General features: G+C 45.8%; 2 protein-coding genes across 2 annotated transcripts; one reads left to right on the top strand and one right to left on the bottom strand.

The window, feature by feature from the left end:
• Positions 1-55: 55 nt before the first annotated feature.
• LOC135804948 (proteasome subunit alpha type-6-like) lies at positions 56-1,259 on the top strand. Its single transcript, XM_065318928.1, has one exon. It carries the CDS (start codon positions 101-103, stop codon positions 854-856), a length of 756 nt encoding a protein of 251 aa, XP_065175000.1. The 5' UTR covers positions 56-100; the 3' UTR covers positions 857-1,259.
• Positions 1,260-2,679: 1,420 nt separating this feature from the next.
• Positions 2,680-22,953, bottom strand: LOC135804949 (ABC transporter G family member 20-like). The gene is made up of 22 exons (XM_065318930.1): positions 22,549-22,953; positions 22,014-22,170; positions 21,017-21,171; positions 20,612-20,719; positions 20,140-20,233; positions 18,372-18,446; positions 17,708-17,773; positions 17,187-17,295; positions 15,014-15,104; positions 14,660-14,778; positions 14,398-14,462; positions 13,844-13,947; positions 13,429-13,502; positions 12,942-12,991; positions 12,129-12,218; positions 11,619-11,689; positions 10,488-10,576; positions 9,720-9,823; positions 9,332-9,392; positions 8,612-8,710; positions 3,884-3,988; positions 2,680-3,363 (listed from the first exon to the last, which is right to left on the bottom strand). The coding sequence occupies exons 1-22, from the start codon at positions 22,668-22,670 to the stop codon at positions 3,254-3,256; spliced, it is 2,118 nt and encodes a 705-aa protein (XP_065175002.1). The 5' UTR covers positions 22,671-22,953; the 3' UTR covers positions 2,680-3,253.
• Positions 22,954-22,979: the final 26 nt, after the last annotated feature.

The following is a 22,979-nucleotide window of genomic DNA, read 5'->3' on the forward strand; positions in this document are numbered from 1 at the left end:
CATCCAGTTCAAATAGCAAAAATAATGCATAAATGCGCATGCTCCACAGAGGTTTCTGGAAATTTTGAGTTGATTGAGTTGCTGAGTTGAAAAGTTAGAAATGGCGAACCAAAGAGGAACTGGATTTGATCGCCATATCACAATCTTTTCACCTGAAGGACGCCTCTATCAGGTGGAATATGCCTTCAAAGCTGTTAACCAAGGTGGAATCACCTCTGTTGGTGTTCGTGGAAAGGACTGTGCCGTAGTTGTTACGCAGAAGAAAGTTGCTGATAAATTGATTGATTCATCATCAGTAACCAGAATGTTCAAATTGAGTGAGAGATCTGGTTGTGTTATGACTGGACTCATTGCCGACAGTCGAGCCCAGGTCAAACGTGCCCGGCAGGAAGCCTCAGCATTCAAATACAAGTACGGCTACGAGATGTGTCCTGACATCCTGTCCAGGAGAGTTGGTGAAATTAACCAGGTTTATACTCAAGTAGCAGCTATGAGACCTTTAGGATGCTCTATGCTGCTGACCGGGTGGGATGAGGAGACTGACATGCCTGCACTGTACAAAGTGGACCCTTCTGGAACTGTGTGTGGATTCCGTGGCACCAGTGCTGGTGTGAAGTCGACCGAGGCAAATAACTATCTCGAGAAGAAATTACGGAAGAAGCATGATCAGAATGTCGAGATGACGGCAGATGAGACCATTCATCTTGCTATCAATACACTGGCCACTGTTCTCGCTGCTGATTTCAAGCCGTCGGAAATTGAAGTTGGCCTTGTCACGCGCGACCGCATGTCGTTTAACACGATGACCGAATCCGAGATTGACCATCATCTGACGCAGATTGCAGAGCGCTCCTAAACAACTCCACACATATAAATATAAATATTCCATTTTAATTTCTGTATGTGATTGTAGCCCTGTACAACTGTATATAGTATAGGTACATGTATTACTTTTGATTTGAATTGATTTTTTACTCTTTTTTTTATATGCGAATGTACCATATCATATGCCATGCCTGCTCTGTTCTTGTGAATGTGACTGTTTGTGATTGGCTGTGCCGCATGTACATGTGCATATGGTTTGCCTGCTTTTTTGATTTTTTACTCTGTATTATTATGCTTATGTCCCATCAGGGAGTCATACCCTGGTTTGAATATGACTCCCTGTGTCCCATGTACAGTGTTACAACGTATTGCTGATATGCCATGCCTGCTCTGTGTTGTATGCAATGATTTGATGTGACTGTTCACAGCTGCTATCATGTTTGTGATTGGCTGTGCTACATGTACGTCTGCACGTGCACCCGCCGTGTGTGCTTTCATGAAGTGGGGTCGCTCTCAGCTGCATATGCATGCTCTGTCGACTCATCAAACGGAGAGCGCATCGCACATGCTACATCGCAGTAGCAACAGAGCACTTTTGGCTCCAGCTCTGGCACATATTGTTGGCTGTTGACCACTGTATTAAAGACATGTTATTATAACGAATCGCGACTTTAGCAATTGTCCACTCAGGCACATCTGCACATGACACCAAGAGTGCATAAAAAATGTTTATGAATTCTTGATGACACCTACGAGCAAGAGTACATAAAAAAATGTTTATGAATTCTTGATGACACCTATGAGCAAGAGTACATACAGTCAACTTCGCTAGTAACGACTGCGGATATAACGACAATTCGCGAATAACGACAGAATTTCCATGCCCAGAGCAAAGTCCCATCCAACTGTAATACATATAGTGGGACTTCGGGTATAACGACACTTCGCGAATAAGGACACTTTTCTGATGCCCTGCCGAGTGTCGTTATAAGCGAAGTTGACTGTAAACGGTTTATGTACTCTTGCTATGAGGCATTACAGCCTCAAAGAACTTAATATAACGAAAAATTATCACTTGTTAAAACGTTATTTTTACTTCCTCGTTATAATTACATGTCTTACAGCAACTTTTATAGGGAGCCGTCGAATACAGTATTTGAGGACTCCCTGCAGACCACATATTCATGTTTAATAAACACCATGGTACAGGTAAGTACTGTGTAGGTCAATATCACACTGTCACTGAGCTGCAGGCTGCATGCATCTGGAAAACACATAAGGTTTTCTTTTCGTAGACCTTAATTTAGCGTTACATTTTGTGACAACGAAATGCTCGTGACTTCCGAAGTATTCACCAGGGTGGGGCCATCCGCCGCTCTACAGTAGAATGAAAGGAACTTACATGCAAACACACAAGCAAGAGTATGCAATAAAGACGCGCCAGCCGTACTGCATGTACTGCATCATACCTGAGATTGCAAGCCAGACATACTGCATCATGACCATAAGTATGGTATTATAAGCAAAGCTGGAACAAAGTTAAAACATCATTGTAACACCAACCAGCATGATAGCAAAGGGATTCAGACATAGGGACAGAATGGTCGCCTTTAAAATGTGCAAGACCCTACTTCTAACTAATGACCCATCTTTAAAAAATATGTTTATACTAATCTGTTTTGGCGCTATACTCTGCGTATATACGGCTCTTGTGTGGCTTCCACAGTATTCATTGCTATTACCTGACGATGGCCAAGTGCCGAAACGTTGTAAAAATAACGGAACTGGTTCGGATGTGATGTGCAGCGCTATGGGAATGGGTGTGTCCACCCGAATTCTTTTCACAGATGAAGCTGCAGGAAGCCTCAGCCCTTCTTCAAACTTGTTTATACTAAGTATTAATATTTCAGTACGGATAGTAATATAATACTTTCGAGCAAAAAACTGACATAAGTTTGTAAGCTGAGAATACTTGCCGATAGTTGCAAAGTAGCGATATCAAAATAAAGCGTTGCACGATAGATCACCGCAGGGGTAGGGATGGAATAGAAAATTAATACAAGGAAACAGAAAGATTCAGTAGTTTCAGGGATTGAAAAGGGAGATAAAAGTCTGAAGAAGAATTGACTGTCATTAGTGAGAAACAATAATCTACAGCGCAGTCTCTAAATTCATTCTACTAAATAATATAGAATAGATACTAATAATATATTAAAAAAATATCCGAGTCAATACTAAAATAATAATAGTAATACTAAAACCAAGCAACAGCTGCTGCTCAATGGACAGCTCTGAGATTTGTAGCATTGAGTAAGTAAGGGCTTGACACAACCTGATGACCAGCACCAGGTACTGCATGATTGAAAATACATGTATGTATATAAATAAAATCAAGGGATTGGCACATCCGGGTACCAGCTGCCTGCTATCAATGAGTTTGCCTCCTCAGTGACACCAGTGAGATGAAGAAAAAGGAAATCAGCCAAGCACACGTGATGGCAAGACCCAGTCCAACGTCAAGATGACCTAGAGACCACCCTGGAGACAAAGGACAGCGGAACAAATACTTGTAGCGTCACATACCATCGCTCTACCCCCTCTCTAATTTCCTCCCCCTGTTTAATTCCTAAGCGAGAAGCGACTTCAGCGTATACGTCAAAATACGGTGTTGAACTGATGCATGCACTGCTGTTACACAATACGTGCCAGTGCAGGCATGCCTGTGGATGACAATGTGCACAATCCAGCATGGAAAGTCTGCTCTTTCATGTAGTACTGCACTTGGCAGCATTGATCTAATTCCTGCACCCCCCCCCCCCAACTGCAGAAAGACCAGCTGGGAAGCGACAACGCGGGGGGGAATCAACAGTACTTTATGGTATTGAAGTTGCCAAATTATGGTGTGCACCGGCGTATTATGTCAAGTCCATACGGCGCACACATTGGGAAAATGTTATGCTACACTGGTATGAGAGCACAATACACGGTATTTCCCCACTAGCCCTACGCAAACAACAATGCACGGTGAGTCAGCTCCTGGCTCTCATGCCTAACTTACCTCTTCCCATGATGTCACGCACTGCCGTTGCGGCAAATGTATTCGGCATGCAGTAGCTGATGTAGCGAAGCCATGTCGACATACCTTGCAGAGGCCAGAGAATGCCTTCAGTGCGCGCGCACGCACACACACCCACACACACATACATGTGCGCATGAACACACACATGCACGGACATGTACGCAAACTCACAAACACACACATATGTACGCCAACTCACAAACACACACACACACACACTCACAAACACACATACACACACAAGCGCACAAAGACACACATGGATGAACACCATCGTCATCTTCGGCAGCAAGTGCACATGCAGACAGCCTCCCGATCCCCATTACCCCCCCCCCCCCCCCCCCCCCGATCCCCATTGCCTCCCAGGCAACTGGCAGTGGACAACACAGCCCTAACGTACCCGCACCTGCCGTGAACTCCACCTGCGCTGAGCAACTTCTAGCCTCAGTGGTGGTGTCCCATGCTACTTTTGACTGACTTACCACCTTCCACAAATCCTGTGTACAAATGAGGTGACGTCCAGGCAGGAGGTTTCATCCCGACTGTAGAATGTATCTATGCTAAGACTAGCAACTGGCAACGAAATCCATTCTCTGTACCGTGCGGTAGTGCTAGTAAGGATTTGTCCGTGAGATGGCCCGACTCCTGCACGCCGATGCGTCGAAGTCTGCCCTAGAAGCTGTTGCGCTGAGAGCGCGTGCAGGATTATGGCAGCCCTGAGTCTACAGCCCCCCCCCCCCCCCCCATCGCAACTCGCACAGCCACGAGCATCTTGACCGTGTCAGCCGGTGGATGAAGTTGTAGCAAGCAGGTGATCTAGACACTCTCCAGACTCCTGCATGTAGGACTCGCCATTCGAAGATCCCTTGCTTCACCCTCTGCATATAGCAAAAAATGCAGTAGATGACTCAGCCCGCAAAGGCTTCGCCAGATTAATGCTACTTGGCAACGCGAAAGGTGCCCTGCACTGCCTGTCTGACCAAGGAAAAGGTGGCGTTTTGGCCCCCAGTGCTGACTGCGGGGATGGTCGTACCACCTTAGATGCTCTCAAGGAGAAGCACCCAGCTGCTTGCCCCAGTCCAGGTGCGGAGATGCTGCTGCAGGGCCCTAGTGCGCAGTTTCAGGCAGTGCAGTTTGCCAGCATCGATGCCAGCTTCATTTAAGAACATAGCACTCCGTCTTAGTGGTGCTGCTGGAGTGTCCTGTTTGGACTGGACTGCCTGGCAACGGATGTGCTGCTCGTTTGGCAGTGCCTCTTCAGATCTATGTGCAGCTTTTGCCGCAACAACCTGCCGTCTTGCCACAGAGCATGTAGACCCAGATGGGTGTTGCAGCTCTAGTGGCTGGTCGATTGATACCTTTGGATAAAGCCCTGGGGAGAGGCCTATTGGCATCGGTGAAGTACTAAGACGCTTTGTCGCTACCGGGCCATTCTTGCCGTCATCAAACGAGACATCCGAGAAAGTGCTGGTGCTCTCCAAGTGTGTGCTGGCCAGGTGGCAGGTGCAGAAGCCGCAATTCATGCCATGGTGGACTTCTACCACAGTGATGACTGCCAGAGTATTCTTCTAGTCGATGCATTCAACGCATTCAATGCACTCAACCGGCAAGTGATGCTCCACAACATCCGCATCCTGTACCCTGCTGCCTCTGTAGCTGTTACCAATTTCTACCGGAGAGCAGCACAGTTGTTTGTGCATGGCGAGGTTGTCTTGTCTCTGGAGGGCACAACACAGGGAGATCCTTTGGCCATGCCCATCTATGCAGTCGCCCCAGTCCTCTGCCAGTTGCTCTAGATGTCTCTACCAGTCGTGTCCACCAGATATGGTATACTGACGATTCTACTGCAGGTGGTGAATTGCACGCTGTGCACCACTGGTGCGACTTGCTTACAGATCTGGCCCCCACTTTCGATATCACCCGAACGCTGCCAAGGCATGGCTAGAGGTGAAGTCCTCCTGCTTGCAAGAGGCCCAGGAAATCTTTTCCGGTACTGGCATAAGGATCACTGCAGAGGGTCGCCTTGCCGCGGTGCTGCCATTGGTACAGACAAGTTCCAGCACCAGCACTTCTCACCTAGACTAGAGGAATGGTGCAGCCAGCTTAGGGTGCTCACAGAGTTTGCAAACCGATCCCAGTCTACCTTTGCCGCATTCGCACACGGTCTGCGTCTTAGGTGGACGTATGCTATGCGAACAACACCTGTACCTGCTAACTGTTACATTCACTCACGAGTGGATAGCATTCTCTATTTACTCTGCACTCTCATGAGTTGATTGTCGTGCCCGATCACTCTCATGAGTTGATTGTCGTGCCCGATCCGTTCCTGGATCAGTCATCCCATACATCCCCGTACTGTGTACTGAGTGTGTACTGAGTGTGTACTGAGCGTGTACTGAGCGTGTACACATACACATCCTGCTAGTTCATCTGTATCCTTCCCTGTTCTATGTAAATAAACCCTAGTTGTTGTCTGGGACTTGTGGAGTGAAGTTGCTTACCTTCCCCTCTTAATCCACTAATATCCATGAACCTTCCCAAGTTGGAAAGCGGTTGGTTAGCGCTATCGAGCAGTGATCAAGCTCACTTTCATGCCGTAGAATATCTCAGTACTCCTTGTCACTCTGGTGCTAACTTGTGCACGTCTGATAGTTCAAACGCTGATCTAGCTGGTGGACTCTAACGCATAACTTGTGCCCCACTGTTTCCATGTTTTATTATTATTATATTAGGCCAAGTAAAAAAAAAAGCTAGATGATCGTCCCCGTCCGCCCCAGTTTTTGTCAGCGCCCCAAGAAATATTTTATTTTTTAAATCGTGAGTTTTTGCCGAAATCGTTGTTTTTTTACCTATCGCGGATGCAGGAAACATGTGCACGCTTTGTTTAATACTTTCTTTACTATATGGACCACATACTACTAGTATATCACAACGTCAGTATCGATCTGCTGAAGAAAGAAAAAGAAAAAAAGAAAAAAAAAGAAAAAAAGAGAAAAAAAACCTTGATGTTGTTGTGTACACTGTGTGCATGAGAGGGTAAAAAGTAAAAAAATAAAAATAAAATCCTCCCGCCCTCCCCGATTTTTCCAAAAAAAAGGACGATCATCTAGTAATTTTTTTTACTCGGCCTTAAGGCCACACTTTGTTTTTTCTATGTTTCTCGTCATCGCCCGCGTAGGTTTTCAGAAATTTCGGAAGAAAAAAAAAGTTCATACTACGTACATATATGTGCGCTGCACATGCTGCAGCAGCTAGATGCGTCAATCAAAATCGTAAACGTTTGCACCCCAGCAGCAAAACTAGGGAGTGCTCCCCGTCCGTTCTCTGCAATGAAGGCTGCCAAGTCGTTCACTGCCTGAGCCTCGTGGATCCCAGGAATACCCTAAGTCGGACGAGTTCCGTGGCAACTGGCGTCTGCTGAACGATGTCGTGGGCAGAAAATCCAAGCCGCAATAGACGCATGGCGAGGAAAAGATGAGCAGCGGGGAGACAAGAGTTTGATAAGCGGACACAAGAACGTTGAAGTAACAAAACCAAAAATGATGAGTGGGAAAGCGTTTGTTGATGCGATAGCAGATAAATGTATGTTCTCTTCGCCATCTCGTATTCATCAAACTTTATACTCTCATTGTTGCAGTTTGCCTGATATTCGTGGGCTGATGTGATAATGTAGTGCAATCATGTATGAGACTACAGTCATGTACATGACAATGTAGTTCTGTATAGTAGTGCATGGTATGCGCAGTGTCTTGTCTGAATCATGCATATACATGTAAAATGTATACAGTTTTCAGTAGAAATTGTTCTTGTTTTTTTTCTTGGTTTTTGTTTTTTTTCCGCCCGCCCGCGCGCGCATACCTTTTGTTAAACTTTGCCGACGAGAAACATAGAAAAAACAAAGTGTGGCCTAATATTATTATTTCCTTGGCTCGCCATCTGAATTTAAAAAAAAAAGCATATATGTTACTACATGCCTTTCTATGGACAGTGTTTAGACTCTACAGAAAATGACTGAGGTGTTAACTGCGCCCTGATCAGAAAACTTCAAGCACATGCCAGCACATGTACTGAGTACATGTAGCTGCAGTGAGCTACGTGTAGACAGTCTTATCGCACACTACTGCAACCAGTCACTTCCCCACAGAACAGCATACAGTCAACCTCGTGCATAACGACCTCGGGCATAACAACGCCTCACAAATAAACGACACAATCTTCGGACCTAGTGACCATTCGGCTGCATACTTTCAACCTCGTGAACAACGACAATTCACGAATAACGACATTTTCTCATGCGGGATCGAGGGCGGTTACTCGCAAGATTGACTGTACCTGCAGCAGGTCTATGACTCTGTGTAGCTCTACATTTACATACAGGGGAAGAATTGAGAAGTCTACAGTGTAGATATCTTATATGAATTACCAGTACTATTGCACCATACACACTATCCTGACTATACTGTAGAACGGCTAATTTAAGCGGCTGAAAATTTTAGCGTTTTCTGAATGTGGACCAATTCGCAATGAAATATTTCAGCGATTCGAGTTTTAGACTAAAAAACAAAAAACAAAGTAACTAGTACATGTACTCTACTGCACATGCGACATTTCGATCGGCGCGGCAAACCTTTATCAAAAACACTCCTTTCGCTAAAATATCACCGGCGCTAAAATTAGCCGGTTGACAGTACAGTATTGGCGACGTACCACTGAGCAGGAGTGTTGGAAAGACAGAGCCCATTGCCACGACGACGGCAGAGGTCTCGTCCGAGCAGACAGCGGAGAGCAGGAGACCGTACGCCATGCCTGCGTGAACGGCAGCAGAAAAGTAACACGGAACAACACAGTGAGCGAAGCAGGATGGAGAAATAGCAGGAAATTAGAGAGGTTAAGATGCACGTTATTTCCAAAGTGACGCGCAATTTCACGTCAAATTTGGCGTAGAACTCCAAACTTCGACGTGAGCTGCAGGTCACTCGCGTTGTTTTTCGATGAGCAAGCCAAATAACGCGAGCTGAACTTTTGCGTCACGTCAGAAATAGCGTGCATCTTAACCTCTCCAGTATCGCATATTGCACCTGTACACAAATCAATTTAAAAAAATTCACGGTTCTGAGACTCGGCTGGAAGCCAAGTTTTCCGCATCCGTAGGAACGCCACCACCCGTCAAGGATCAAGGCGCAGATGCAGCGCCTAAACGGTGGGAGGTGAGCAGATCAAACCCACCACAAATCATAAGCCCATTGTGTGTGTACTGCCAAATGTGGGTGGCATGAGTAATGCATGTAAGTAGTACACTGGGATCAGGGATGCACTGTTCAACACCCCAGACGACCATGCCCAGGTGGCTGTGTGGGGTGTCCGCGATATAAATTACGTCATTGGGCAATGGGCTTATTGAACTATACTTCGAAGTAACTTACTAACCAGTTAGTCCTTGCAGAATGACAATGAGGAATAGCAATGCTAGTGGGCCATCATTTCGCACCTACATGTACGCAACAGAAATCGACAAGAAAATACAAGAAGAACATCTGACATGCCAACACGCTAATCCGTCAATTACCGGTGGCATTCTGTCATTCTTTCGCCATCAATGCCCAAGTAGACAATACAACGTGGGTCCCGATATTGATGATGCACATCATGCCTGCCCACAACCCCCTCCATGCCTGTTCCAGTGTGTGTCAGCAAAGTGTGAAACAAACGTTCAATGAAGCAATTTCCAGAGCACTATGTGATCGGGTGGTTGAGTGACGTGGCAGCATGACAAAACAGGTAAATATACATACACTCGAGCAGCACACATACACACCTTGAACCCTTCCACAGCCACTACTATCATCAGCACCATCTGCCCAATCAGTATGGCCAGTTGCGTCAGGGTCAGCGCAGCTAATAGCTCTATGTCTGTTACACCTATGGTCACACACGTACACGTACACACATGCACACGTTCATGTACATACATAGACACATAATTATACGCATACAGACATATTCATGCAAGTAGCAGCCGATCGAGAGCTTGCACAAATGGGCTCTCTCACGTTTACATGTTTACGTACAAGCAAACCTCTACGGGCTGTGTACGGCGAGGTAGGAGACGTGTATGCGGGGCACCAGAGCCAGGCCTTGTCCATCACCATGGGATCGTCATTACATGTACACTGTCACATGATTGCATCGGCAGGCTCTCACGAGTGATCTACAACTACAGCGTGTCCCTAGGGCTCTTGGCAATGCCTAGCTCTGCTAGGTGCTGACCCCACTCACATTTCATCACTTTAATAGACCCCTTAGCCACACGTACATGCTTGCAGCTGCACAGACGTAAACAACACAGGTCACTAGCTGTAGCCTGGCTCTGCCAGACATTATACTACTAGTAGTAGATCATTGTGTGATGTGGTCATGCACTGCTGGCAAAACTTGTGAATAACACTGGATACCAGAACAAAGCACACGGCGAAGAAAGAAATGGACCAAGTGGCAAAATCAGGGGCATTATTCCAGGACCCCCCCCCCCCCCCCCCACATACACACACACACACAGATGTGTGCAAGACACAATGCTACCGACCTGCTGCTCTGGTCCTGTCCAGCAAGCCTTGCTTGCGCTCAATAATCACGGAGAGCGCTGTAAGACCGATGGACATGACAAATGTCATGCTGCGTGTGTTGGCCCAGTAGGAGAACGTGGATAGAGAGAGAGGGAGACAAAGAGAGAGAGAGAGAGAGAGAGAGAGAGAGAGGCAGGTTTAGCTAAGAAGTCTGGCTAACAATGCAAGGGCCAAACTAAAATGGTCCGCATACAATGCTGTGCTGCGTGTCCCTGCAGGTTTCAAATGTCTGCCACACTCGATTAAAAGAGAGGCTTTTATAGAGTCCATTTTAGTTTTGTTCTTTTTCCTGCTGCACTTAGTCCAGTGAGTTAGAGGCACAGGGAGTATACTGCAGCTTGCCTTGGTATCTGTCTTCTATCATCACATACCAATATGCTAATCCACATTACTATAGTATTCATAAGTTTGAGGGAAAGTTGTAAATGGGAAAAAGTCAGAGAAAGAAACTGACTGTCACCACCAGGACTCGAAACAGGGACCCTCGCTTATGGCCAGCGATGCTCTACCAATATGTAAGCTATGGTGTAGTTGTCACACAAGCAGCGACTGTTCAACATTTTCTTCAGACTTCGAAACTCACCCCTCCTGTGAATCCACACAGGCTGCTGGGACACAGCACTCACTGTAACCCACACACTTCATGTACAAACTAGCACACAGGGAGCCCCAAGTCATAAAATAACATTCATAAGTTTGAGGGAAAGTTGTACTATAATAATTATTACTGGTATGGTTCTTTCAAGACTCGGGTGGAGAGCCAAGGATTAATTTATAATTTTGGTCCTCTTTTCTTCTTATGGTTCTTTTACTTGTCTTTTTCATTTTATATACAAGTTTCGGATTTGAACAGGTTGTCATTCACATTTTTATGCGTCTGTGTCTGCAAAACAGACCAGGCTAAAAAAAAAACAGGAAGCAGATGAACAGATCCGTCTGCTCAGATAATTCAGCATGCATACATGTGCATGTAGTGACTGCCCATCACCTGGTGAGAAACCATCATGTAACCCACTTTGGGACGGGATGAAACTACATGACATGTACTAAAAAAAGAGAGGATAAATTTAGCCAAGTGCTTTGCAACTCACGCAACAATGATGCCGGGTGCCACAAAGTCCGTAAAGCGCGGCTGAAGTGCTCCGTACACGGGAGGTCCTACCTGCATTCGATAAAGGCCACTCACACACATGCACAAAGCCACACACACACATTCACCCGCACACACATACACACACTCACACGAATGAGTCTAGCCTCATTACCGGACTTGCCAGCACCTCTACCAAGACACCAGAACAAATACAATTCAAGTAACAGAGTCATATATCAAAGACTACTGCCTGATGCTACATGCATGCAGCTAAATTTATCCTCATTTTTTCCTATTTGTGTAAAAGGAAGTGTGCTGTGAACGTGTGCGAGAGGAGTAATCCCGTACTTGTCTTGTACTGCACTCAACTACTGGCAAGAACACACGCACTATTTATTACTGCAGCCACATAGCAAGAGGGAAGAGAAAAGAACAGAAATACTGGTAGCATTAGTAGAACACAAGAAAAGCCACAGTCCAGCACAACAATACTCAGAGCACAATCCACCTCAATGGGAGACGACACGGAGTTCGGGTTGATGGCCTTGCCTGGATGCAGCAGCGACGCATACTTGACTAGCAGCGTCTTCTCAAAGCACTGCCAATACATACATGTACACACACACAAACACACACACACACACACAAACACACACACACACACACACACACACACACACAAACACACACACACACGTAGCACAGCAGCCTGGTCACAGGCAAACTTCCAACAAAGAGAAAGAGAATTTGAGAAGAAAGCACATCGGTGGGTGTATTCCATGGCATGTACGCAGCACGAATTGCTAAAATTAATACTACACCAGCCTTTATGAGAGGAGGCTGAGGCAGACTTGGCCATTGATAAAAATTTAGGCAACTCAGCCACTCGACACTACATTCCTAGCCCAGTTAGAGTCAGATAATAGAGGATTCACACTCGTGGGGAAAACCTGAGGTCACGGGACAAGGAAAAGAGTTCAGACTGTCGGTCAACCGAGTGTGGCCGTCCACACAAGTGGTCAGTTCTTTTTCCTTGGCCGCATGTTTGGCCATGAATTAGTGGCGGGGAATTAGAAAAATACTAATCTGTAATGCACTTTTTGTAGTACATTCTGTACCAAAGTTAGCAATGGAACTAGGCCGAATTCAGCACTATGTTTTGCATTCGCGATGCACGATTGTCCGCATGGGAACTGTCTGAAAATGCAGGCTGCAATGCACTCGTACAACTAGGGTTCAGGATTCTCGCCAAAGACAAAATCTACGCACGCGCGTCGTATAGCCGTGGGATTTCTCCCTTGACAAACGCCCTGAGACTCACCTGAAATGCTGCAGTAATGTCTTCTTCAATTACCAGGGCAATTTGCTGATCTGTCATGAGGTACACGTGAAAGCACCCACGACACAGGCAAACAACACCATGTTCACGGGCACGGAACCTTCAGAGCACAACATGCAGTTACGGCACTTGTAATCCATCACAGAGGCACGTGATTGCCATGGACAGAGTGAAGGCTTCAGCTACAGTGGTATACACGCGTGTAGTCCAGCGGGCATAAGCTTCTCTCCAGTGTGTGCTACTACTGGACATGATCAACAATAGAGTCCAGATTCCTACTGACATGTGTGTATGTGTGCATGTGTGTGTGTGTGTGTGTGTGTGTGTGTGTGTGTGTGTGTGTGTGTGTGTGTGTGTGTGTGTGCGTGTGTGCGCACACGAGCACGTGCATGTATTCCAAAATTGCGAATGGTTGCCACTGAATCGCACACGCCTAGAAATCCCTTGATGCAATGCTCCGCTGACTCACTGGACATGTCCAGGCGAACGTGGATGCTGGAGTTGCTGATTGTGTCGTTGTCCACGGTGTACGGAGACTGTGTCCTGCATTAACACACACACACATGCACACATGCACACATGTGATACATAAGCAGGCAAAGTACAAGAACACAGGAGGGAGATTCAGAAACAGTTGTCAATGTGAGGTTCAATGCCAACAAATACATGCAATACTAGTTGCCAGTCATCAGACAGCAATGGAGAATTGAAGATGAACCGCAAGTGTTTGAACTTTGAAGAGGTAAAAGCAAAAGACCTACCAGGTATGTACCATGCTATGCTTTAATCCAGGGAGTCGTAAAATACCGGTATTTTACGACTCCCTGCTTCAATCCCTACACATTAACAACGGGGGTTGCGGAACAAGATTTGATTTCAAATACCTTTCCACAAAAGCGGAAGAAAAGTCTTCATCAAAGTGCAGATACCCCCAACTTCGTCCTTTCTTTACTTCCTGTAGAGCATCACTGATTGAAAGATTAGCATCCTGTCGCGTACAACACAACAAAAAGAAACAAGTGTCTGCAGACTGCACAACTGGATCACAAACGTTAATCAGCACATCATGGCATGAATCCATCCTATACATCAGTTCAAAATCCAAGCCACTACCTGGACGCCTGGAAGTAGAGTAAGATTGATGCAGGCACATAGCTATGCTATACAGCACTGTACTGTTTACTGCACCCCCCCCCCCCCCCCCCTCACCACCACCACACACACACACCATGTGAACGTGCCTCCGTCAGGTGTACCGTCAGGCTCACGTTCCGTTTCTTGATTGCATGCCTTGAACGGCTGGTCAATGGCACTAATACCTTCTTGACACTGTCCCACACTATTGTAGCTGGATGACTTGCAACCTAGCGGACACTACACACGCCGTAAATACGAAGTCAGCCCTCAGCCCTTCTGATACCGAAAAACAACAGCCTACCTGTTGCAAGAGGACATGCTTCTGAGCAGCTAAGCAGTCGACATAAGTTTGGGACAATGTGACACCTGCCAAACACATAAAGACAAGAAGAACAGGGGGCCAGTTGAAAGCACCGCCATAAAGAAGACATGTTCTGAACTCGCAAATCAACATGCCGAGCTCGGATACACTAGCCCAGGACACAAAGAAGCACAAAGGATACTACGGACTGACGTCAGCATGTATGTGTTCGCCATATCCACACGCAATTCCGGGGACTCACCGAAGAAGCCTGCGTCTTCGTTAACGACTCCAAGAGAAAGTCCGGTGGGTGCACGGCCAATCGCCAAACAAAACAGACTGATCTCCAGCGTAGGTAGGAGAAGCTCAAAGAGGAGAAATCTGAGACACACACATCAACATACAACGCACAATATCAGAATCCAGGAAGCTTCGTTTCACCCGTACAGTTGTGCCAGGCACCAAACGTTCTGGAAATCTTCTTCGATTTTAAGGTGCACTCAATGGAAATAGCACACGTACGATACCAAATTACCAGCTGGATATACTCAGACATATTACTCGAGTGACATTGTATTCACACACTTAAAATGTCCACAGTTGACTTCAAGCTTACAGTGGCATACGCTTGCGAATAGTGGCATTCTTCCAGACCATGGCTAGTATGTTCATGCAGCTAAAGCCGCGAATTAAAGACTGCTTATTCCCTACAGAGAAAGACAGCACGGAAGAGGGCACGGTTGGATGCACATGTATACATGTATCTCTGAGTAGACCTGGATTCGATTTTCAACATTGCACGCAACGAAGACCAGAATCTGATTTTTAATATTGCACACAAGTACTAGCGCATGCACAGTGCTGCTCAATGAAATCCAGTCATGTCACTCAAGTTTGCGCCGTGCATCATTCCGCAGCCCAGTGTTCGCAGGTCTAGGGCTGCGTAACGCCCGGCAAGTATGTGAGTGACACGACTGGATTTCATTGAGCAACACAGTAAAGGCCAGACAGTGGCAACTCACAATTTTTAGTACATCTACATGTACCAGTATCGGTGCATGGGGGTCCACAAGGAACATGATAGTACATGGGTAATAAAAGTCAACAAATAAAGTTAATAAACTGTTCTCATAATACATGTACCTACAGATAGAATTGCCTGCACGCTCACTGCTCCGAACATATACAACAAGACATCATGGCAGGTCCATATTTTCCATAGACCATTTGTACACATGTGCATGTACAGTCAACCTACCCTTATTATAACAATAACCCCTATAGCGATATTACCCTTATTATAACAATAACCTCTATAACGATATTACCCTTATTATAACAATAACCCCTATAGCGATATTACCCTTATTATAACAATAACCCCTATAGCGATATTACCCTTATTATAACAATAACCCCTATAGCGATATTACCCTTATTATAACAATAACCCCTATAGCGATATTACCCTTATTATAACAATAACCCCTATAGCGATATTACCCTTATTATAACAATAACCCCTATAGCGATATTACCCTTATTATAACAATAACCCCTATAGCGATATTACCCTTATTATAACAATAACCCCTATAGCGATATTACCCTTATTATAACAATAACCCCTATAGCGATATTACCCTTATTATAACAATAACCCCTATAGCGATATTACCCTTATTATAACAATAACCCCTATAGCGATATTACCCTTATTATAACAATAACCCCTATAGCGATATTACCCTTATTATAACAATAACCCCTATAGCGATATTACCCTTATTATAACAATAACCCCTATAGCGATATTACCCTTATTATAACAATAACCCCTATAGCGATATTACCCTTATTATAACAATAACCCCTATAGCGATATTACCCTTATTATAACAATAACCCCTATAGCGATATTACCCTTATTATAACAATAACCCCTATAGCGATATTACCCTTATTATAACAATAACCCCTATAGCGATATTACCCTTATTATAACAATAACCCCTATAGCGATATTACCCTTATTATAACAATAACCCCTATAGCGATATTACCCTTATTATAACGATATTTTTCTGCCAAACCAAATCACTCCATTGACTTTTGTATACAACGCCTTTAATACCCTTATAACAATATTGCTATAACGATATTACCCCTATAACAATATAAAATGGGCTGACCAATCGACATTTTCCATTTTATAACAATATCCAGCAGGGAGCATGTAGAGTCCACTGTCAAGGTAGGGCAAGATTCACTTGATAAGTCGCTGGAACATGACGAAATGCATTGGGGGGCACCAGTGGGCACCTTGCTGTGTACATAATGTGCATGTACATACGTTTTTGACGCTATGAAGAGTGTAAAAAACGAACTAAATTCATGCATTACGACGTATGTGTATGAATGAACCAGTTACCTTTATAACAATATTACCCTTATAACAATATTTCTTGGTCGGACGCAAATATCGTTATAAGGGTAGGTCGACTGTACCAGACTGTACTGTCGACTTTCTAGAGAACCAAAGTGAGGCAGTGAGCCGTACTGGAAAAGGCAACTATGATATGACTCACTGAGACATGCGCATAACACAGCAACACCCACACCCACACCCACACCCACACACACCCCCACACACACCCACACACACACACCCACACACACACTAACACGGACACGTACACTGGTCCTGTACCACCCGTGCACGAAAGGAGATGCTCAGAAAGATTGCTAAGGCAAAGGGAAAAAGACACCGCAATGGCGGCATTCCTTACCAAGGTGCTGATACGATGCTTGTCTAGTCACGGAGGATGTACAGGAGTCGGGTCCATCCAGATCGGAGGAAGACTCAGCACCATCTTGTATATTACGACGGTCTGCATTCTGAGAGAGAAGAATGTATGTACACAGCCGATCGAGAACAAGAAAGTCAAGAAACGAAGAAAATTGGGGGTGCTTGACGAAGCACAGATAATCGTGGTGGCTGTCCAGTGAAGTGCGCTAAGTCCCAGATCCAATGCTATGGGGGGGGGGGGGGGGGGGGGGGGAGTAGGCCACTCAGCATTTGTCAAAATTTCCTGGTACTAGTAAGTCCCAGAGCATAGGGTTAAGTGAGTAGAGGCATACTGTACACAAGCCAAGCGCATACACGTACACAGGAGCAGACACACCGAGGATACGGTACTACTGTACCATGTAACCATGGCACAAGCGAGGGTGCAAGCATCCAGACTCAGGGTCAACAAGTAAAGCACAGCACCGCCACCAAAGCAACTTATTTCAGGTGCGTACATACTAGATAGTCCTCTTCCAGGCAGCTATCACTGCGTTCACTCAGGCGAAGGAATACGGCCTCCAAGGTCTGAAGCATGAAGACACAAAGACACAAGTACAAATCAAAGACAAAATTATTGCTCATGGGCTATAAAGCGTGTTTTCCACTGACGAAATAAAAAACCCTCGAGACACTGTCCACAGCTTCATGTTGCAGTTCATGGTGAGATAAAGCTTTGTCATTGCTATTCTCACTGTTCTCACTGCAGTTCACGAGAGCAATGAGTAAACTCCTGCAGTTTGAGCTATTGTCTACGTGTGCTGCACGCAGTGTGCTATCAAGAATGGGACGTCAAAGCAGCAGGTCAGCACTCCCACCGACTGAACTACTCTGAAAGCACAAAGCTGGATCACTGGAAGGGGCTAAGAGCCAAGCACTCAGTGCCAGTTCTGCAGGCAGCGTACATAACGTCAAGATCACTACTTGTACTTACAAAAAGGATTCTGTGGAGATAAAAATAATTATATTAACGAAATGAATATACTTCGAAGTAGTGAGTTACGCACTCAGTACAAACACCATACTGTAGTAAAATTACACGTCATATATTTTCCTTGAACATTTTCGAGGCCATCTCATCAGAAGGATTACCGGCAAATCAAATTCTTGAAGTACATGTACCTACTTCCAGATTATAAAACTGCAGTAGATGATCTGGTGGGTCTTCGGCTAGCAGCCGGCCAGCTCTCATCATCGCCACCTGCAACGGCATGCGTATTGCACACACACACACACACACACACCCACACACCCACACCCACACACACCCACACACACACCCACATCCACACACACACCCACCCACACACCCACCCACACACCCACCCACACACCCACCCACACACCCACCCACCCACACACCCACCCACACACCCACCCACCCACCCACACACCCACCCACCCACCCACACACCCACCCACACACACACCCACACACCCACCCACCCACACCCACCCACCCACACCCACCCACACCCACCCACACCCACCCACACACACCCACACACCCACACCCACACACCCACACCCACACACACCCACACACACCCACACACACCCACACACACCCACACCCACACCCACACCCACACCCACACCCACACACACACCCACACACACACACACACACACACACACACACATGTAACAGTTAGACACACAAATAGACACACACACATTCTCAGCTTACACAATTTTAAAATACTTTGAAAGCTGAAATCAACAAGTTTTCCAAATAAAACAAGAACTCAAGAAAACTGGGCACTGTAGTCATTTGATAACCGCAATCAATAAGACAAGCTGAATCGACATTTGTGTACACTTTATTCATGCAATGTAAAACTGTAGCCATTATTCAAATAAACGGCACAAGCGCCTAATCCATTTGATTTATTAAATTTAATGAAAAGACAGCAGTCTACATCGATCCCTGGTCTCTTTCGAGGAGGTTCCATCTTCCTGTCTCAGGCTACTTGCCCGAATGAAGAAATGAACTGAAGTGCCCGGCCTTTTATTTAACTTCTCGAGCGAAGAGTCCAATTTCGGAACTAGTATGATTGTCATCTAATCAAATCATTTCCCGCTATAGAAAATTGACCAATCAGGAAGATCGATATGAAAACGAAAAAATTGACCGATCGTGAATCAAGAAGCCCATGAAACTGAAGGCCATTCCAACGACGATTGCGAAGGTGAACGTTTCCACTGAGTGTATAGACGTGGCTGCAGACGGTACTTGTAGCACCAAAGAACGCAACTTCCAAGATGAATCCTGGGCAAAGTGTGTGCGCACTAAAACCAGCCTCAACGACTTAGACCCTATTGCCAAGATCATAATGGAGCCGAGGAAGATAGTCTGCATGACCAGAAAGAGGACTTGACGAAAAAAGTGAGCCGAAAATTTGAAAATACAGTTCGAAATTACGCAAATCTATGAGTTTTCAATCATTGTTTTTCGATAATCCAGCACATTCCAGAATCAAATGGTCTTACCCCCTCCACCAACTCCACCACTCTCAAAATCATTTTCCACGTAAAACCCGGGCGCCCGGTTTTTACCCCCAAAATGGGGTACTATCAATAATACCCCTTTTGGGGCGGGAATGTGCCTACCGTAGAACCGGCTCCATACATACTACTGCCAAGCCACGTCATGTTCCTGACTGTAAGGCGTGAAAGGCACTGGGGAAAGCCAAGCACAGTACTACAGAACATGCATATCAGTGACTTGTGATGCTCTGAGCTGCAACCAAATATCTTGCCTCACTTGTGTGTTCTATGCAATGACACTCTCCCATCGGGTATCGATCAGCGGAATCAGCTGCCGAGCGAACTATGATGAATTTGTCAAAATATCCGGGCCTTTGTGGAGCTAAGGCTAGACTAGAACTTACCATGTCCGCTTGTCTGGCCTCTTCAATGTAATGAGTCGTGATGATAACCGTAGTCTGCCCATCGGCAACCAGCTCGCGCAAATGTTGCCAGATTCTAAGCAAGAACGCGCAAAAGCAAGCAAAAAATCCTCGAGTACGATCGCAGAATGCAGCCACAAGGTAGCGCGTCATACGTGACCGATTGACAATGGACAGACCAGTGGCGTCAGCCTAACAAGTTACAGGGAGGTGCGGGGGCAACAAAAATAATGCTAACGCATATACTACCCACAATCAATCCTCACAATAACTATTTTCACAGCAAGGAAAAAGACGAGGAGCACGAAAAGAATCTCCCCAACACCTTCACAACCAAGGCCCTCCACTGCAATTGAGATTAAATTAGTCTGACTCTCCAAGAAAAGCCCTTGGATAAACCATGATTAGCTTCTTGTCCCCACAAACGCATAACGCTAATCAGCTTTCTTCTTACCTTGCCCGCAATACTGGGTCAACACCGACTGTCGGCTCATCTAGGATCACCAGAGGTGGACGTTGTAGCAAAGCCACGGCAAACGACACGCGACGCTGTTGACCACCACTGTACAGGCACCGGCATGCACACACATACATAGTACACACACACACAACGTCACAAGCACACACACACACACACACACACACACACGCATACACATACGCGCATACACACGCACGCACACACACACACACACACACACGCACTGTCACAAACACACATATACATGCATGCTGCCATCATGCATTGCAATAATCATGTGACATACTTGGAGCAACTTAAAAGCCAATACTAAGTATGTTCTGCACACAATGATACAATACTGACTGTAATTCAGTCACTACCATACCACCATCTTACCTGAGCTGGCTTATCAGCTTGTTCTGCGGAGGAAGGTCCAGAAGGCGTAGCAAAAACTCGGTGCGTTGTTTCACTTGCAGACTGGACATGCCGTGCAGCATGCCAAAGTACTGCAGGGTTTCAAAGATGCTAAAATTCGGGGCCAGTGCCACCTCCTATGGGCAGTACAGCAAAAACAGCAACAGCAAAACAGCAACAGCAACAACAACAACAACAACAACAACAACAACAACAACAACAACAACAACAACAACAACAACAACAACAACAACAACACATCTTCAAATCCCAGATATCCCTGCTGCTCCTCAAGTCTGTATGCTCATGTAGCGACTACCCCTGCACGTACACTTAAGTAGTCATTAATCCCTGCCCACCCAATCCTTCCTCACTCTTTCTCCTCTCTCACACTATTATCTCTTATTGGCCACTGGCTATCGTGACAATAAAGATTTGAAACAACAACAACCACAACCACAACCACAACAACAACAACAACAACAACAACAACAACAACAACAACAACAACAACAACAACAACAACAACAACAGCAGCAGCAGCAGCAGCAACAGCAACAGCAACAGCAGCAACAACAGTGCCAAAGTCGCATTGCAGTATTTAAAACAACTCGCCAATCGTGAAATCACAGGTTGTACTAAAGCAAACCGGAAACAAACAAAAAGAGAAAAAAGCACACCTGCAACCAAGACAGAGTTGTTTCAAGAATGTTACACACAAATGCATTCAAACCTTCTCTTGAGAAGTGCCAGAGGCAAGGACGGAGCAATGTAGTATGCTACTTCATTGCTTTTACTTGAAGTAGCATAGCAAGGAGACACAGAAGCAAGAGAGAAAGGAGAAGAGGGCACCCTGTCTAAACCGGTCAGTGCGACCCCATCTGAACCAGGGAGTACTACAATATGGTACTGTACTGCTCCCTGATCTGAACCTACTCCAGGAGGCTACACGAACTACTTAGAATGCCCTGTACTGTACCTGGGGCATGTAGCCAACCAAGACACCGGGTACCTGGTGCCCTGGCGAACGTGGCGTCCTGCCCAGAACGGCCAGGCTACCCTCGGCTTTCAGCCTGCCCAGTATGCAGCGCAGCAGTGTCGTCTTGCCGCAGCCGCTTGGCCCCAGCAATGCATAGCTGTATGCACACACATGGACACACACATCCATGTATACACAAAGGAACACACACGCATGAGGGTCACGGTGATAGTGTGTATTGTATGGTCATCGGAGCTCCTGGTACTGGCATCACTGTGATGATCTTGAGTAAACGTAAACGTTTATGGATATATAATCATTACACAAGGCAGAACAACACTGGGCAACTCGGAGTCCCGAGAATGATATTGGTCTGTTGTTTTGCCTTGTGTAGTACGCTCTGCCCTTGTTAGGGTATTGAGCAGTATTTTGCAGCAAGGTCCTCAGACGCTTTGTGTGCTTAGTTAAGTACAAGTGCAAGCAATTCAAAGACTTTCAAAGTGAGAAGGTCTACTCGTGTACACCTAGCACTCACATGCTGCCAGCTGGCACGGAGAGGGACAAGCGCTTCAGGACTGCCACGTGGCTCGCTCCATGACCATACCCAAGCTTGAGATCCTGTCCACGGACAGCCCACACCTGCTCGGCATCCGACATCGTGCGGTACAAGAAATCAAGTCATTCAGAAAGTACCAGCCGAAGAAGGATTTCTGGACTACAGCAACTCCGGCAGTCCCTAGACTAGTATGACAGGTGTTTGTTGTAAGTTTGTGAGAAGTACTACTACTAGTGTATCCAACGACCTGGTGACAGTCATACAATATTTTACCTAAAGAAAAGAACCATCAATGAATGAGGGCAACTAACGGACAGCCCCTAGCTTGCCACCAGCAAGTACTGATAATTATCCGACAAGGAAACACAACTGTGTGGAAATCCAAACGACCAGTGCTTGATTGTATTTTT

Source organism: Sycon ciliatum, chromosome 1 (genome assembly GCF_964019385.1).
Source record: "Sycon ciliatum chromosome 1, ocSycCili1.1, whole genome shotgun sequence".
In the NCBI taxonomy this organism is placed as follows: domain Eukaryota; kingdom Metazoa; phylum Porifera; class Calcarea; order Leucosolenida; family Sycettidae; genus Sycon; species Sycon ciliatum.